This window comes from Zosterops lateralis (genome assembly GCF_965231275.1).
Source record: "Zosterops lateralis genome assembly, chromosome: 19".
Lineage (NCBI taxonomy): Eukaryota > Metazoa > Chordata > Aves > Passeriformes > Zosteropidae > Zosterops > Zosterops lateralis.
In genome coordinates, this window is record NC_139779.1 from 10,891,652 (window position 1) to 10,910,182 (window position 18,531).

Genomic DNA, 18,531 nt, shown 5'->3' on the forward strand with positions numbered 1-18,531 from the left:
AGGAAGGGAAGAGCAGTTTAGTGTGAGAAGCAGAGCACAGTGAGTGTTGCCCATGTATTTCCTACTCCCTGCAGAACCCTTTTGTAATGTGACTGCCCCCAATACACATGCCAGGCACCACAACTGCCAAAGGACTCAGAAATGCAACAGCCTGTTGTGTTGCTATGGGAATCAGGAGACAAGCGGTTAATTGATAAAATGGAGGCACACTAGATTTCAAAGAAAAAGGAAAGAAAACAACAACAAACCAAAGAAAACCCCAAAAAAACCCCAAAGAAAACTCCAACCAAAAAAACCCTCAACAAAACCAAAAAACCCAAGACAAAACCACACACACAACCCACTCCAACCAATCAAATAATAATTAAAAAAAAAAAAAAAACCAAACACCAAACCCACAACCAAACAAAAAAGAGAGAATTCCAGAGTAGTGTCTTATGTCAGGAAGGAGGGAGAAATAAGCACCAACATTATATTTACAGAAGAGCTTTACAGTGCCCCTAAAAGAGGCCTTTTTCCTTTTCTACTTTAATTTTCAGAGGATTTTCCCTCAAACACCACATCACGAGACAGCCTGACATGCAGCACAGAGCTGCCCACCCACTCCTGGCTGTGTTCCCTCTCCACGGTAATCAATAAACTTCTCATCCACTACTCAGCAACAAAAAGTGCTGGGAGAACTGCCACTGTCACAAGGCTGAAGACACTTCACCCCCATGTCACTGGCCCCTGCTGTAGAAGCCATTAACCTGTGATGGGGCAGCAACTTGTGCAGTCTGTGAGCATCTTCAAGTGCAGCCTTGCAATCAGACTGGTCAAAAAAAACCCTTTTGGTACCAGCTCTGCTCCTCCCAGCCCGGGCAGGGCTTCAGGACAGTCCTGAGATCAGGGGACTGTAATGCCTGTTTGAAGCCAAGATTTTGTCAGCTGGAAAACCCTACTGCTGGCCCACAGGCTAAAAGGGATAATATCTGGTTTTACGGCCACAGGGATTGTGCAAGAGCCTTGGAGGCATCAGAGCAGCCTGGCTCACTGTTTCGGTCAATGCTCAGATGAAGAGGTGGGGATGACAATCAGACACTATCCCTGCTCAGGCTGCAGGCACCAAATGTCTGTGGTGGATGATTCTACCCCATCCAAAGCCCACCACATTCCAGTGTGAGCTGGGGGACAGCGTGGTCTTGTCCTCACAGCCACACAGCTGTCAGCTCCTGGGGCAGTGGTTTTCACTCATTATTTATACTGTAGTTACTATAAGCTTCTCTGGGTCTGCAATGCCATTTCATCTCCAAGCATAACATTGCAGAATTTCACTGATGGAGAACTCAGCAGAGCTTCTCCTCAGAGGACAGTCCAGAGCATCTGCTCCCCACCACCTGCAGCAGCCAGTCTTCTGGGCAAGAGAGCGGGATGCACAACCTGCTGCACCTCCAGGAGCTGCCACCTGTGCAGGGAGACAGGGATCCTTCCCTTGGCAGCACCAGCAGCAGCCACACAGGCACAGAAAAGGGGAGAAGGGCTGGTGCCTGCTGCCTCCACAGCACTCACTGAGGTGATCTTGCCACATGGAATTTCTAGGTTCCCACATGGGGATTTGAGCTTCTCAAAGCAACCTGGATCACATAAACATGATGCTGTTAGCAATCAAGTGAAAGCCAGCCCACTGCTATATCAAAATTCACAGTAATGAAGTAGCTGCTTTCTGCAGGATTTATCACAGCCCTTTCAAACTGCAGGATGAGGCAGAAACAGAGAGGGAAGAGGTGCCTGGGAGAAAAAGCAATACTTTGCAGACAATAGCCAACTGCCTGGCAGTACATTGTGGGAGGAAGGAGCCCTGGAGATTTATGGCTGACTTGGAAACAATAACTGAAAGCTCTGCAAGTTCAAAGTTGAAAAGTTGGGGCTGTGATCTGGCACAGAGGCAACTCATTTACTCTGCATCTGGCACCCTGAAAATCTATTGCCTCTGCTGCTCCCAGGAATAACCCCAATGGAGTGGATATTAAGATCTGATACAACGTCAGCATCCCTATGTTTAGTTCCTTTGAAGAGAGGAGGCATATCCAGAAATAAAGCTGCAATGAGGAGGAAGACAACGAGAATTATGAATGAGAAGCAAACCCAGTAAGGACCATGGCAAAGATGCCTGGCACTGAATGGAAGGAGATGCCCATTGAGACAAATATTTGCCTCCAGAGAGGCAGCTGGGAAGGGCAGTGAACCTCAAACAGACATCCTAAACAAAGGCTTTCTTATAAAGGTCTCATTCAAGATGCTGACTGGTACAAAATCTGCTCTGCCACAGGCAAGACATTCTTGGTGCCTGCTGGAGATGGGAGGGCTGGAGAAGCTGGGGGGGGGTTACCAGCTACGCTAGATCAAATCTAGTAAAATTCTGAAAAGAAACAAACAGCAAAGCTATATATTTATGTGGGAGGATTTAATTTTTTTTTATTTTCAAATAAACACCAGTATTCAATGGAATATGCAAAGCAGATTGGTTTTGGCAGTGCAAGGCACAAGGGAGGCAAGTGACTAGGAGAAAATGCACAAGGTTTGTTTCACTGAGGGATAATTACCTTGCAGCATATGGATGGTTCTATTCATCTCAAGATTGCAGTCTTAATTTTACATAATTATTATTTTTAAAGCCATATTCTTCCAACATTCACTTTTCAATACTCTATTTAAGATTTTTGAGCTGTAAAACAGGGCCTATAAATCACACCTCTGGAGAAGCACCATTTTCACCAAAAATAATGAAAACAAAAATCCCACAGTTTTAACAGCTTAGCAAGTTTAACAAAGATTGGAGCACCCATATCTGCTTTCTCAGCATGTGCCATTTCTCATCTCTAGAAATAACATACAGACACATTTGCAAAACTAGAATTTAATAAATTCCAGGTTAGTATGTTAAAGTAACCCAGGGTGTACAACAAAACAACAGTCTCCATTCTTCCTTAAATAAACAATAAAATCACTTCAACTAGAGAATATTCCACACAGAAGCATTACTCACTTTATTTACCACAGCTTATTCTGACAAGAAAATGTAGTTTTCCATCCAAGGAAGCCTTTAGCTCCAAAGACTCCCTAAGTTTTGTCCCACTGGCCAAACTGGATTACCTCACACAGACTGCTGCAAGTAGTAAAAGACTAAAGAGCAGAAAGGAGCTTTAGAAAGCAGCCCAGGGTAACCTATGAGATGCAAAAAGACCAACTGGGGAGGAGGGAAATACTTACAAGGCTCCTGCCCGGCACGGGGAGTTTCCTTCCCGAGTGTCACACAACTCCTGCGAATGCCCCACTCACACACTGCAGAGCTGCTGTCACACCCTGGGCTCAGTTCTCCATAAAACCAGCACTGAGCTGATTTCTTGCAATCTTTTCTGTTCAAAGAAGCACGGAGAAGCTGGAGAAGGAGCTCAGCCCAAAGCAAGCCCACAAACCCCAGCACACACACACGTGTGCACAGTTGTCTGCTGTTTCCTCACTGTGGGAATCTGTTAGGCACAAGTGTGGTTTGGGGGCTGCTGTGATGGAAGTGAAGACAGCTGCTCTCAGTGAGCTGATCCAATGACAAAAAAGAAAGAAAAGGAGGCAGACACAGGTCTTTAATAAGACATTTATAAACGATTTCCCAGGCAGAACACTGGCATTAGCACAGAGAGAGCAACAGTCTTGGGACTGTTCTGAACTGGAGAAATTTATCTTGAGCACCAAGCACTATAAAGAGCAGCCAAGTAAAGCATAGTGCTTCCCACCACCAGAAGTAGTAATTGAGCAGCAGAGTTTTGAAATTTCATAGCCTTTTTCACATATTGGAATTTTGCTCAGGCATCATTCCCACACAAAACCCACTTGGATGGGCTCAGGGATCATTCCTACAGCACCAACTGAGATGAGCAGCCAAGCAGTACATTGCTCAAGCAGGTGCACACAGAAAGGCCACTGACTTATTCATTCAGAAATTATAGCATTAGATCAGTCCCAATCAAATGTACAATAAATAGAAGGTACCAAAAAAAGAGCCTAGCTTTGTCTGGAGGGCAATTATTACTTTCTGATCAGACTGGAGCCAGTTTAGGGGATCCCAGCAGCTCCCTGTACTGGGAATAAGAGGCAGGAGAAGTTGCTCTGTATGCATAACTCAGGTTATTTACTCATAGCGGATAACCTGAGCAGCCATGGACAAGCAGACTGACTGCACCTCTAACAATTCACGGGAAAGAGAAGTTAAATGACAGGAGACAGTCTAGTTTGACCCCAGCTTTGGCACACACTGCCTGTGGGCACAGTATTTACTCCAGCTATGGAACCAGCATTATAACCCCCCATATATCCTCAAGAGTGCTCACTGATCTGGTTACCCCAGTCAGGGCAGACTTACTCGAGTGCAGTGCAGTGTTTTCCCTGGTGTGACAGGTGATGAGCTGTGCCACTCGTACCTGTGCTCCTACTGCACTCTGAGCACTGCAGAGGCCCACACCCCCCAGCTCAGGCTTAAAGCATCCTTTATTTGGTACAGTTGTGCAACTGGAAGCTGCAAGCTAGTGTTCTGCTGGCACCATGGAATCTCCCCATGATAAAAGCTAGACATGTAGCAATACAGCACAGCAGTAAGATCTTCCTCACTCCTCCTCTCTTGACAGGAAACCACTTCTCATTTTTACCTGCTGAATCTCAGAAATATTTCTTTGGCTCAACCACAAGCTTTTCTCTGACTTTCTAATTTTACTTTGCTCTGCTTCCCTCTGGCAGGAGTTGGGATAATCTTCACAGCAACTGCTCTTTACAAGAGCTGCCAGCCTGCAGCCACAAAAGATATTTCCTCATGCCTGCAGCCACAAAAGATATTTCCTCATGCCTGTCTGCGGCTGCTCTTGAGGGGAAAAGTATAAAAACTTAACACCTGACATATAGGAATGAGGGAGGAGGCATTGTTAGCTCCTTATCTGCATGCTGAGGGGCTGGTTTTCAGTGTGACCAGCTATGCTGAAAAACACAGTTTGAACCACTGGGATAGTACCAGCACACAGGCAAGCACCAGGATTTCTCCCTTGTATGTTGTTTTTGCCCTTCCTCAGTAGAAATATGACATCAGTACAACTGCACCATCTCTTTGAGTCATCCCCCTGAAAGAGGGAGATTCCAGGGGCCATCTGCAGCACCCCAGGATCCCACAGGAACTATAGCAGAGGTAAAGACAACCACCTCAGAACTGCCAAGCAAACTTGGGCACAATCCTGGGACTGCACTGTGCTGAACACAGCTTTGATTCATCCCCCCAGCCATTTATTCCCCCAGCCATACATCCATGCACAGAGCAGGCTGCAGAGCACACCATGGACTGATTGTGCACAGCCCCACACTACACAGAGTTTGCTGGGCTGGCTTTGCTTTGCCTAATCTAACAAAAAGGATATTTGAGAGCAGATTAACACTGAGTCATCTACTTCACTCCAAATACCTGGCTTAAACAGCTAAGTATCCAATTCAAAAGGCAATTATCTGTACATGAACAGGCATCATTTGCAGAAAAGCCAAGTCACCTATTTACAGTGGATGTCTTTTTTCTTTTTAAATAAACATGACCATGATCCAGATCTGATCCTAAAATGTATCAGCTATAAACACTGACCCCCACAGCAAGCGTTCTCAAACCCAACAGATCTAAGTGACCACCAGAAATGACATCTTACACCACTCCAGGAGTGATGGTGGGCAAAGTCAGCAGCCACCGTGGTGGTGGGGAAATTGATGATGCAAAGTGACAGATCACAGATAAAACCTAGGATGAGTTGAGCTGCCCTGAAGACTGAGCCCAGGGCCCCACCAGACACCCTGAGCACACACCCATTCCCAGTACGCCTAACTGATATCACAGACTCACATGTGGACTATGACTCTCAAGCCACTTCTTCAGATGATCAGTTTTAGGCTTGTATCTTCTGAACACCCAGCCAGGACAGAGTCAGTCACTGAGGATGATACCCCCAAGCCCATTTTAGGGTTCAGAATTTTCTCAACACCATACCATCTTTACCTGAAATTCCTCTGTTCAAATCTTCACCAAACCCTTCTAATGTCTGGCAAGATTTTTTTTTTTTTCCTGAGCAAATACCTCCAAATAAAATATTCTGTAGAAAGTATTTCTGTGAAATAAGTTATGCAGCAATACAAAAGGCTCCTGTCATCTTCAGGGACACGAATCCTAAAGAACTGTTCAGATTTAAGTGTGAAATAAATCAAGCATGTGCAGGACAGAAATTTACCCTACAGCTCAATGACTGCACAGCCAAATTCCAAAGGCACTAATGTTTACAGACACAACACCTCAGTCAATGGGAAGGATAAGGGGAAGCAGCATCAGAGAGGGAAGCTGCTGCTCCTGTACCAGGACTGGGAGGACAAAAGGCCAGAAAAATCTGCTGGCCAAGAAAACTTCCACTCTCACCTCTGACTTACAGGATGGCATGGGCAAGACCTACTTCTTTGTCTTTTTGTGTAAAAACATGGGTAATACTGATCTTTGTCATAGCCTTCAGGCTTTACAGGAGGTGCTGATGCATTCAGAGTCTTGAACAGACAGGTTTCATGTGTGCATAGGAGGCTTATAATTACAGAAAGCGAGAATGACTTACAGCTCCTGCTTGTAGGAATTCCTCAAGCATATTGGGAACACTTCTGTAGCAGAGTTAACTCCTGCATAATGCTGCCCTACAACCTGACAGTGCACTACATCACACAAATTAACTCCTGAACCTTGCTGCAGGTTCAGCTTGTAAGTGGTACTCATGGCTAAGTTCATCACTGCCTCCCTCTGAGACCATTTAAAAATCCCCATTCACAAACATTTCCTTTCTCACAAAGAATTCTGCAAACACATCCATGGAATGAAGTGCTCTGCTGCATCCTCCAGTCCACAATCCAGATGCAGCACCCAGGACACACATTTACCGTGCTGGAAAACAGCCTTGCCAAATGCATTTTGTAGCAGAGACACCATCAACTGTATTTTGAATAGAGCTGCTGAAGTCACAGACAGCTCGGTTTTGACAACTGTTATTAGTTTAGAGTGAGTGTTGTGATAAACACTGTTTTTTTACACATCTCACTCCTGCATAAGAACCAGTTTCTCTCTTTTATGGGAATAGGATAGTAATTTACTTACTAGCATCTTCATTAAAAAGTAATATCCTACTGAATTCAAAATAAATAGAGAATAATATTTGTATTCTAAATGTTTTAAGGCTTTTGTGGAAATCAAGTGACCTACTTTCCTCAAGTCACCATCTTTCCTGCTTTCAAGGAGGATGCTCACATGCAGGGTCAATGTGTGATGGGTAATTCCAACGCATGGCAAATATTATGTCCCAACAATCTGATGCCACTTTAATCCTGTGGACTCTCATCCCAAATCCATCTATGCCAAAGGGAATCTTTCCTTTAATTTCAATGAATATTGGTTTAGGCCTTTAATGATTAATCTGCTCTTGCTGGATTAGTGCAATTGTTGGAGGCAGAACATGCAGGAGCAGATCCTGCCCTGAAGCTGCATCCCTACTCTGATGGGCACAGCCACAGTGCTGCTGCTGCAGACTTGACACCAGCCCAGCTGAATAGGATTCAGTTCATTATATTCCAACCTCCATAAGCTGAGCATCTGTGAGAAGCAAATTTTCTTTCCCTGCTGTTCTGTGAAGAGCTGCAGACAGAGAGAGCAGGAGGGTGTGTGACCTCCATATGCCTTTGGTGTGTGCTCATGCCTCACCCACAATACAATGAAGGAGCTGAATGTTAAGGATTAACTACATCAAATCCTTCTAAGAGTATCTAATCATTAAGACAATTAAAATCAGACTCACAGTTATCTCTGTATGTTACCTGTAAAGCTGATTAAACTAAGGAAGATTCAATGCCCTTTTACATTGCTTGGAATGCATGGAATCATTTCCTGGGAGAGGAATGCCACCAAAGGTACTTCCCCTCAGGAGGGGAACCAGAAAGGGTGGAGGAACAACCACCTTCAAAAATCCCAGCACAAAAGGTATTTGAGAGTGAGGATAGCAGGCAGAGCAGCTCATGAAAGACACATGTGAGCTGGTTACAAGCTCTGTGCAAATAGTCCAGTGGTTGGTCTACAACCAAGCCAGAAAACTTTGGCATAGGATATGTCATGAGGATGAGAACAAATATGCAGGGTCTCATTACAGCATCTGTGTCTGTGAGTGACTGGATTTGTACTGAGGGACACAACCTCCACACGGGGCATTTCAGTCAGACCCACAGCAGCAATGAGGGGATGCACTCAGGATCTAATGATCCCTCAGCAGAGCTGTTCCCATGATTGCTTCAGCTCCCACTCCTCAGCTGTACCTCAGCCCAGGATCAGCAAATCAGCAACTCTCATTTGCAGTTTTTCCTGTTCAGCCCTTGAAAACAATCTTGTTTTCTTTCAGATCCCTGTGAACTCTTTGACCAGGTGACTGCCTGTGCTGGATCCCACAGCTAACACTGCTGTTAGTGTCTGCTGACACTGTAACAGAGGCATTTGATCCTCAAACACCTCCCTGGCATCTCAACCTCCTAATTCCCCGAGGAACTGAAAACACTGTGTACACAGAGCCATGAACATAAAGCCAGAGCTCATCAAACTCCACTGCCACCAATGACACGTTCCCAGCAGGATCACTAATCCCACCCCAGGGTTGCAGCGTGGATTTAACTGAGGACAGCACTCAGATGGGAGCTGACAACACCCATCCCTCCATGAGGCCTGATGCAAAACAGCAAAACCAAATGTTTGCTAGAAATAACAGCAGCCTCTGGCCCCATGATGTGGGGTCTTCCCTCTCAATTCACCAGCACACAACACCCCAAGTTAATATGAATCAAGAGGCACAAAGCCTTTGAATACACAAGAATTAGGTTCCTATGTCTGTGCCAGTCAATCTCCTGCCCTGAACATTACAATCCTATTTCTTTTGTTGCAGGTAAAACAGTGGTTTAGTGTCTTTAATATTTATTTGGAAATTAGAATTAATAGATTGATACAAATTAAAGAGCCTCAGCAGTTTCTTGCAGCTTTACAAAAAAAGGCCTGTGTTAAGACTCTACCAAACTACCAATAATTACCTGAGCTCAACCTCCCCAAGTTCTCTCCTATTACTGAGGCATAAATTCCCCAGGAAGGACACCATCCCTCCCTCTGTTTTTCATCACAGAAAATTCTAGAAGCAATAGAAATTGCTTCTTACTGGTATGCATCCAGCCAATTTAACTTAAAAAAAGCATCCTGAGAAACTCAAGGGGCAAACAATTGATTTCAAGTTAATTTACCAAGATGTTGCTCTTAACACTGTGGCAGATAAATAAAAAGGAATGAAGATTTTTCCACTGGGAAAGGCAAGAGCAAGGCAGTAAAGGCATAAAGTAAAGACAAGAGACATAAGGTGCTGGTGAGTTTTAGGGTCCTCCAGCAGAACTGAGGCAGGTACAGATCAAAAGAGACTTGGCCACAGAATTGCTGAGTCTCAAACTAGAAGCAGCTATCAGAACATAATCACATTTCTAGAAAAGAATATTTTTTTAAAAAGTTAACCCCCTAATGCAAACTGAGCAGTAACTGTCCCCCAGGAGGGACCAGCCTCAGCCCATCAGTACCCAAAACCCAAATAAAACTAACCAGGACCCAATCCCCAGCTCAGCCTTCTCAAATCCTCATTACAGCATATTTTAGTTTAATTCCCCTATGGAGTCACTCATCCCATTCTCTTTAATGGCCCTGGGAGCGTTCCAGTCTGCTTCACTCTTATTTTTAGTGAAAGAAAAGCAACACACAGTATTTGCAGAAGCAGACATTATGCCAACATTATCAGCCTTGTGCATTTATTCTTCATCAAAAATAATGCATGTTACACTTATATGAAAACAAGAAGGCATTGCCAGGCTCCCAGCAATGTGCTGTATAGTTTAGCTATCAAAGCATAATTTTTGGCAATAAAACTAGGTAACTGCTGAAAAACAGTTTTGATATGGTTAGCCATGCCTGAATATGAAATTCCTGTGACAGAGAGTTGCACTTGCCCATTCAGAAAGACAGGACCCATCTGTAAAATCCAAGGTCTGTGCTGGATTCTGACAGGATGCACAGAAGTCTCACAGAAAACTTAATAAGTTTGGGCTTTTTTGCCTCCAGCACTGAAATCTCAATGTTGCCCAGCTCTTTGTATTTGTAAATATTTTGTCTTCTGTCTTTTGCTAGAATTTTTTTAATTGAACAAGAGATTTAAGAACCATCAACAAACACTAGAGCCAGCTGACAGCCAAATGAAGTATGAAAAGCAAACTTCTCCAACCACGTTACTCTAACACTGCTCTGAGCAGACAAAACCCACTCTGAAATGTGAATGCTTCTCTTCCCAGCAGTTTTCACCTGTTCCACCAGCTGGGAAGGCTCTGTGGGCCCATTCATCACAGCTTCCATTCTCTTTCCATCTTGTAAAAGCAGCCTTTTCCAGGAGGAGGGTGGGAAAGAAACTGAGACATGAGCTTTGTGGCAAGAAATCCAAATATTATATTGAGCCCTTTGCCTGTGACCCACACCTTTAGCACAGAAACTCTCTTGAATGGGGGGTCAAGAACAGTGATTTTCTCCACTTGAAACATGGGAAATAAGCCAACACATTTGAGGGAAATCTTCTCCTAAGGCAGCTAGAGATGAATTTTCAGTCTAGTTAAGGAAAACAGTTACTGCAAAGCAGCAGAACTTATTTTTTTCCACTGTTCCAGCTTTATAGGAGAGAAAGGAGAGGGATAGCCAGCATGGACACCACTCAAGGCTAATTTCTTCCAGGAGTCCATGTCAGCTGCCAGTTCCCCACTGACTTTCAGTTGAACTGGCAATTTTTGATTTTTTAGAAAAAGCCCACAAGCATAGCAAGGCAATGCACCCAACCCAGACCACCAGCACAAAAGCTCTTACACCTAATGGCTCTGTGAGAGCACTAGCTCAGGTAAGGAGACACAACAACTCTCCACTCAAGGAAAGTTGAAAGAGGACACAGGGCATTCATTCCATGAGCAGAATTGACTCTGAGTATGTTTTCAAGGAAAAATAACTGACAGAGCATGTGTGACAAGCTGGCTCAGTGTGACTACAGCACATCTGGGCTCTAGAGAAACCTGCAGCCAGGAATTGTGAAATCCTATTGACATGTAAACACAGCATCAACCCTCCTTCTGGTTCATAAGATCTGAGTTGACAAGAGAACATGGAAATGTTGAAGAGGAATCCCCACGCCTAGGAATGGAAAAGACAAATGAGAGAGTGATAAGAGACACTCGACTTTGTACAAAAGAACATGAACAGAACACTGGGGAAAAGAGAAAGGAGAAATCAAAGCAACTTTGTGCATTCCAGAGTAAGACTAAAGGGAAGTACCTCCACTGGCACTTGTGCAGACAAGATTGATAAACTTATGGGAGGGGAAGAGGATCAAAGTGTGAAGATTTTAAAAATTCATTTGCTGCTAATGAGTCTGACACATATTAGGTACAACTGGAGAACAGGCGACTTCTCTTAACACGCAATCTGAAAGATACAATCCCCATTTGGGGTCTTTCTGAGCCAGCCCCAAGCTCCCAGAGCCAAGGAACACCTCAGAGGCAACAGACTGGGCACTGATGCAGTTTAATTCTGTGCTTTATTAGATTTATGGTTCTCTTCTGCAACTACATTTCAGGATTTTGAGATTTCTATCCTCCACCGAGGTAGGAAATTCATATAGATCAGTGTTGCAGCCCTGTATTTTGTAACCCAAACCACTCTGGGTTTCTTCCATCAAGCTCCAGAAAATGCAGACGTCTCCTTTGGCTTTTCTGGAAAGAGGCAGGCAAGGGCAGAGGCAAGGAGTAAGGCAGGAGCTCAGGGGCATGGAATGAATTTTTGTGGAGTCAGGAAAACCCTGTCAGCCTCCCAGGAAGCACTTCCAGTGCTCAGACACAGGTCACAGAGCTCACGGTTTCTGCAGGGCTTCTCAAACATCTCACACAGAGACTCCTTCACTCCTTCAACTTTAAGACCTCATATAAAGTCTAGTGGCCCAGATCTGATTAACCCTGGGAAATGTAATGAAATCCACATTCCATGGCCATCTACCACCAGATTCTTTGGCTGCAGGCATCCCCAAAATTCACATCAGTGCCTGCTATGGTTAGGATTTCAGTGATGTGGACACTTGGCTCTGGAATAGAATTAAACCACCTTAACACAAAAAAAAATAGTTATTTTCTCTTGTAGTTTTCCCCTGCCAAAGACTGAATCCCATGACTGTGCTGTGGCTGGGCCCCACAGATGCTGCCACTCTCAGGGAAGGGCACACAGGCAAGTCAGCAGGATTTTGGGATGCACACTGTGCTCACAGATTATCTTTGGAAAGCAGAGGAGCAAGAGGCAGCTGGGCAGACTTCTGGAGAGATTTGCAGGGGGAAGAGCAGGTACAGCCCATGCAGGGACACAGCAGCAGCTCTTGAGCAGGACACTGAGTGAGGAGGTGTCAGAGGTAACACTACAAACCCAACCACTGTTACACACCCATCCCAGCTGTTTAACCCCACTGTGCTCTGGTCTCACCTTCCAGGTAGGAATTGCTCAGTGCTGCGATTGCTCCAGCAGCTCCACAATCTCCAAAAGCCTCCAGCACTGCCCTGAGAGGCAGAGGAGCAGCACTACACCTGTCACACAGTGCCAACCCACCATCACAGGACCTCTCCCCTTCTCCATGCCCACTTTTCTCCAGGAATAAAGCTGAGAACTCCTCTAGCAAAGGGCAGGCTTCATTAGGAGCAGCACAGGGCACTTGGCTGCACATCCCTTGGTGACAGATGGCTGGAGCTGAACAAGGCACAAAGGAGCTCCAGTGAACAGGCACTGCATTCAGCCTGGAGGTTGCCTCGACCCTGCCACTGACTGACCCTTTCATACCACAAGACTTGCACCAGCTGTGCCTGCTGAGAAGTCACTGGGTGGAAGAGAGGCCTCAGATCTTTTCCCTCATTTTGATGTTTTTTCCTGTGATTAAAATCAACTGAAAGCAACTCCATGGCACGCTGCAATCCAGATTGAAGCACCTTGAGAGAGTCACAACAGGGAGTTCTATAGGGACATCACTGGAGCTCAGGTTCATTTCTCAGTCACAGCTGAGGGCATGGAGAAACAAGGAGGAAATTCAGAAATACAGGGTCAGAAGAGTAACTTAAAAATACACAGACAAACCTATCAAACTCTTCCTTTGTCAATTTATGCTTCCCTCTAGCAAACAAGTAAAAGGATATTTCAGTATCTTAGATCTGGGCACAAAATAAAGAAAGCAAGCTTTTTACTATTAAAATCCACTCCCACAAAACTGCAATCCAAATATTTGTTAATATCCACATAAAGGGCCAAGCCCTCAGCAAGGGAAGAGCAGCACCTTTCCAATCTCTGCAGTGCTGTATCACACCCATGACCTCAGGCAGTGATTGGCCCCTCAAACAAGACCTTGCAGATGTGCAAAAAGCCAAGTTGGAGCTGTAGCTTTTACAACAGTTTGGGGAGAGAATCTGCAGTGGCAAAGGTTATACATACACTGGTGGTCACTGAAAGAAGAGACAGCTCAGCTGGAAGAACCCATGAGCAAAGCACGGCCCCTGATGTGCAATAAGGGAGCAGAATCAGTGCCTCAGCAGCAAAAAGAGTTTGTGTGTGAACATCCTGCGCCTGAATCACCATCCCAACATACCCAAGCAAAACAGGAATCTCGGAGATGTCTTTTTGTTTTGCTTTGATTAAATAATTAACACTTTTGCATTACTCTGACAGGAGACAGCATTGTCTGGTGTCCCTCATTTTGCATTATCATTATCCCAGACTAATTTGTGTGAGCATGCCAAAGCAAATTTTGACCAATATTATCCCCTTGATTAAAAACACTGTCTGAGAGGTAAAAGGCTTTCCTGATTCTGCTAAATGTTCTTTATCTTGGAGACTCAAACACACAGCAAAGTAACCAGGCATGTAGGAAGTGGCCTGAATTATAAGGACAAGAGGTTGACAGATCCAAAGAAGCAACCAGTGACCTTCTCAAATGAAAGCGTAATATAGTGAAAGTACAAGTTTTGATAGGATATACATCATCCTGATGTGTTTCCCCTGAAGCAAGAAGAAAGCCTTTTTTAACAAAGTGAAATGAAAGACATGACATACAAAACTCCCATCTTGAATATTTACTAAATTATATACTATAAAAAAACAACCCACCAGTCAATAAGGCAGAAAAATGAATCCTAAGCAAAATACACCCTCAAGTGCTTCTGAAGTGTTAATTATCCTGATAATTGCAGTCTGCATAGCTTATCTATACACTGGATATAGATCAACAACAAAAGGCATGTGTAGGTATGTGAAGGGAAGTCATTATTCAAATCCTAGGGCTTCAAATGTTTCTGTTTAAACAAAGGCAGTAATTTGATGTAAACCACACAGGCCGAATCACCTTAAATGCTCAGTTATTACTCCTACATCCTCACAGGCCAATAGCAATGGCTACAGGGCAGTGTTTAAGGTCATGGGGGAGGTTCCCATCTGCCTAATTAACAGCCCTTCCCATGTCAGCGTCTGTACAGGCACCTCTGTCAGCCCTAAACATCAGGGCATCCCTCTGTCTCCCACCCACTCCACCACTTGCCTGTTCTGTGCATCACTTGGGAGAGGCAGCCCATTTATTCACCCTGTTACACTTGTTTTGATCCATCAACCCATATACAGATGGAGAATTTCCCATCCCACAGAACACTGGCTCCACTAATCCACTCCCTCCAAGGCAGGAATCACCTGGCTGAGCTCCTGCCCCTGCATGGAGCCCTTACCTTCTTTTGAGCCAGTGGTGACAGCAGCTGCCGTGGTCCCTGATGCTCTTCCCATGGGGCTGGAGTGTTTCCCAGCCCTGCCTGGGATTTTAAGTCCACTTGGTTTCAGCATGATTGCTGTCTCCTGTATCTCAGGCTCCTGTTGCCAGTGTCTCTAGAGCTGTCCTAGTGTCACTGCTCAGGCTTCTTGATGGTGCACCTCTTCTTCCATTGTCACACACCTGGGAGAGAAGAGCACAGAGAAATCAGATTGAGAATGAATGAGAGAGCATGGACCAGGCTCCCAGAAAGCTCAGCTCTGTCCTCACAGCCCCAGAAGAATCAGAACATTTCATTTAGTCTCCTACAAAGCAAGGGTGATCATTTCCCTCATCTCCCATCTTCATGTTGCCTTTTTTTTTTCATCAATCTCGGAGTCCTGGGCCAAAGCTGAAACTTCCCAGAGCCATTAAACAAGAATTTAAATAAAGTTTGGGATTTGAGCAACTGAAATAATTTTGACTGGTTTTAAATTCTAAAGCCTCAGTTCAGCACCTGCCAAGCCTCTGTTGTGCTGTCAGAACCCTGACAAAAGGCACCACCTTTCATGCCACCCTTCAGAGCAGCCTCTCCAGACTGGCAGGGGAAGGAAGAATGAAGCCAGGGTCTGAGATGGGGTTTTCAGCTCCTTTCCTTAAACACAAACCCAAAAACTTATCACAGATAAAAGGGCATTTGACCCTATGGATCTACAAGAAAATTTGAAAAAAAAACCAAAAAGCCCAAAATTTCCTAAGCACAACTCTACCAACTATTCATTAGTGAAGTCACAACCCTTCCTTATGTCATTCCCTTCCCAGTAAGCAAATGGAATAAAACCTCCAAAATCCTTGCAAGGATGTTGCATCAGCAACCACAATTTCATGAGAAGAAAGGAAAAATAAAGGAAATTACTAAGTTGTTAAAAAAAAAAAAGCAATAACATTCCTAGTGGATAAAGAAAAGCAAATTAAAAATTGAGCCTATCAGCCCAAAGGAAACTGAGGCTGGGAGTCAGCAGGGTAGGATGTGGAGGAAAAAAAGTGACAGCAGAGTAAGCCAGGGACAATGCCAACCTGACAGCAAGGAGAGCAATCCAAAGACCAGCCAGAACCTGGGGACACTGATTCCTGGGCAAAGGAAGGAGGCAGCACCCCTGGGAATCAGTGCAGCAAAGATTTACAGATGCTGCAAGGAGGGAATTGCAATAATGGGGTGGGAAATGATTAAGGCATAAGGAAGGACTCCAACACAGGCTGGGTCAGAGCGAGCAGGGGGCTGGCAGGGCTCCAGGAAAAGCTGCAAGCAGACACAGAGGAGGGAAAACCACAAGGAGAATTCCAAAGGGCTCACAAATACCTAAAACACCCAAGTGCAGTAAGAGTCAGTCATCCTTCATCAGCCCAAAGAGACAAAGGAAGAAGGGATCAGTAGAGACATCCTGGGGAAGGAGCCTGAGCAAAATCCTGAGATCAGGGGCTTTTCCCCAAGTGCCCACAAAGGTGTTCAGTCCCTGGGATGGATTCAGACACCTGCAGATATTCACCTCACACAGAAGTCAGGGCTGGCTACAAGAGGCAGGATGCTCCAGTCACATCACCCACAGCAGAAATAACACACAAGAGCAAGAAACTCTTCTTAAGGAAGAGAAAAAACAGCCCTCCTGCAACAGAGCTGGCGAGGAACAGCTCTCAGAGCTGGACAGGAGCCTACAGCTTCCAGCTCTGTTTAGCATAAAATAGGGCGACAAGGAACTGAATCTGCAGGTGAGAAACATTGCTCAGCCAGGCTCCTTTTATCTGTCAAGCCATCAGATGTGGCATATCCCACCCACTCCATCTTGTAGGACACATTTTGCCCAGATCTGGCTTTGATTTTACACAACAACCTGATTTCCAGCTCTTCTGCTGGCAGGTTGATGTACTTTACCTGGAGATCTCAATCCATCACCTTCAGTTTGCCCTCTTCACAGCATGACCTTACTCCTGAATTTACTCATTATTTGATCCTACATTTTGGTTACAAGGTTTGATGTACTCAGGATTAAGCAATGGTGCTTCCACACAGCTGGCTGAATTAACCAGGAATGCGGATAAGAAGATAAAAAGACACAGGGAAGGAAAAAAAACAGTAGCAGAGAAGAATTTAAGCAGAAAAAGGGGCCAGAAGAATAAAAAGATTTTTCAATTTTTCTGTTAGAGAGTGTCTCTGGATCCTTAACTTTGCAGCCAGAATCCCACAAACTTTAGGGGAGAGTGAATTTAGTGTGTTCCTCTATTTTGCTGCTTGTCTTTGAGGAGACAGGAACTTCAGTTCATTCTCTCTCCACATCTCATTATCCCTAAAGATCAGCTGTCCACTCCCATCACAGGATATTGTGATTTCCTGCTTCTTCTCAGGACAACTGGATATTTTTACACTGAGGAGAGACACAAGAGGAAGTGTATTCCCACCAGATAAATATTTCTGCCAGAAATATTCACACAAACACATTTGCTTTCAACACACTAATGCTAAAAACCAAATGAATTCCACAGGCTGCTACTCATGCTCCCCTTGGCAGAGATGGATGCTTTTATCCTGAAATACAACCCCATAACCATGGCCATGTACAACAGACTCCAAAACCTCTCAAGTGGCAGTGGGAGTCACAGCAGATCCCCTGGCTGTGTCCAGTCCATGTCAGCTCATGGGGAGGGTCTGACAGGGGCAAACTCATCCATTTAAAGTGTCACTGTCACAGTCTGACCACAGCCAGGGACAGCAGCCCAAGCACATTCATCACCACACAGGGAAACAAAGATGATCTGGAGTAAATTTTACTAGAAATGCATTTTGTCAGTACTACACAGATAAAAATAAACATCTGGGAGGCTTTTAAAGAAGCCTGTGCCTGTTGCTGGGGACAGACACTCCTCCTCTGTCACCAGTTTCTTCTCCCCCACTTCAACACAAATATGTATGAGAAGATTTTTAGGAAGCTCTGAGCACTGAGCATGGAGCTCTTCCAAATGACACCATTAGGTCATCTTCACCACCCAGAGCCATCCTAGTCCCACATTAGCTCCTGACCAAGTGATGCAGCTTTTATGCTGCAGAAATATCCTTGGCCTGGGACACAGGCCAATCTCTCCACAGGGCACTGCCCTGCTCCATTAGAGATAACAACATGCTCTGAGCTGCCACAGAAAAGCCTCAGCCTCCCAACAGGTTCTATTAGCAGAGCCCTCCTGAAAAACCTGTCTCCAGCTCTTCTGAAAAATCTGTTTCCAGCAGTAGAGGCTGAACACAGACAAATCTGTGGTGTAGGAAACACATGAGCCATCTCTCTTCCCTGATACTGAAATCAGCCAGAATAGTCTTTAAGCTCTATCCAGAAATTCCAGGGGAACTGAATATTTCTATTCTCTCTGTTATTTATCATTTCTACTCCCCATATTACCTGCACAAGCTGTGTGCTTTGCCTTCCTGCAAAACTTCAGGGAAATGTGACTTTCTCCAGATACACTGTAAAGAAAACCCCATCTACTCCTCTGGATACTCCAGTGCCACCAGCTCTGCTTATTTTGTTTTTATTTCTTGTACAAGATATGACAG

At 44.7% G+C, this 18,531-nt stretch overlaps 1 protein-coding gene across 2 annotated transcripts in view; it reads right to left on the reverse strand.

Moving 5' to 3' along the window:
• Positions 1-18,531, reverse strand: part of CLIP2 (CAP-Gly domain containing linker protein 2) — a 75,636-nt gene that overhangs the window by 44,427 nt on the left and 12,678 nt on the right. For both annotated transcript variants that reach the window (XM_083875347.1, XM_083875349.1), the window contains exon 2: positions 14,917-15,137. In XM_083875347.1, the coding sequence (XP_083731473.1) occupies positions 14,917-15,028 (112 nt within the window). In that variant the 5' untranslated portion in view covers positions 15,029-15,137. The remainder of the gene's footprint in view (positions 1-14,916; positions 15,138-18,531) is intronic.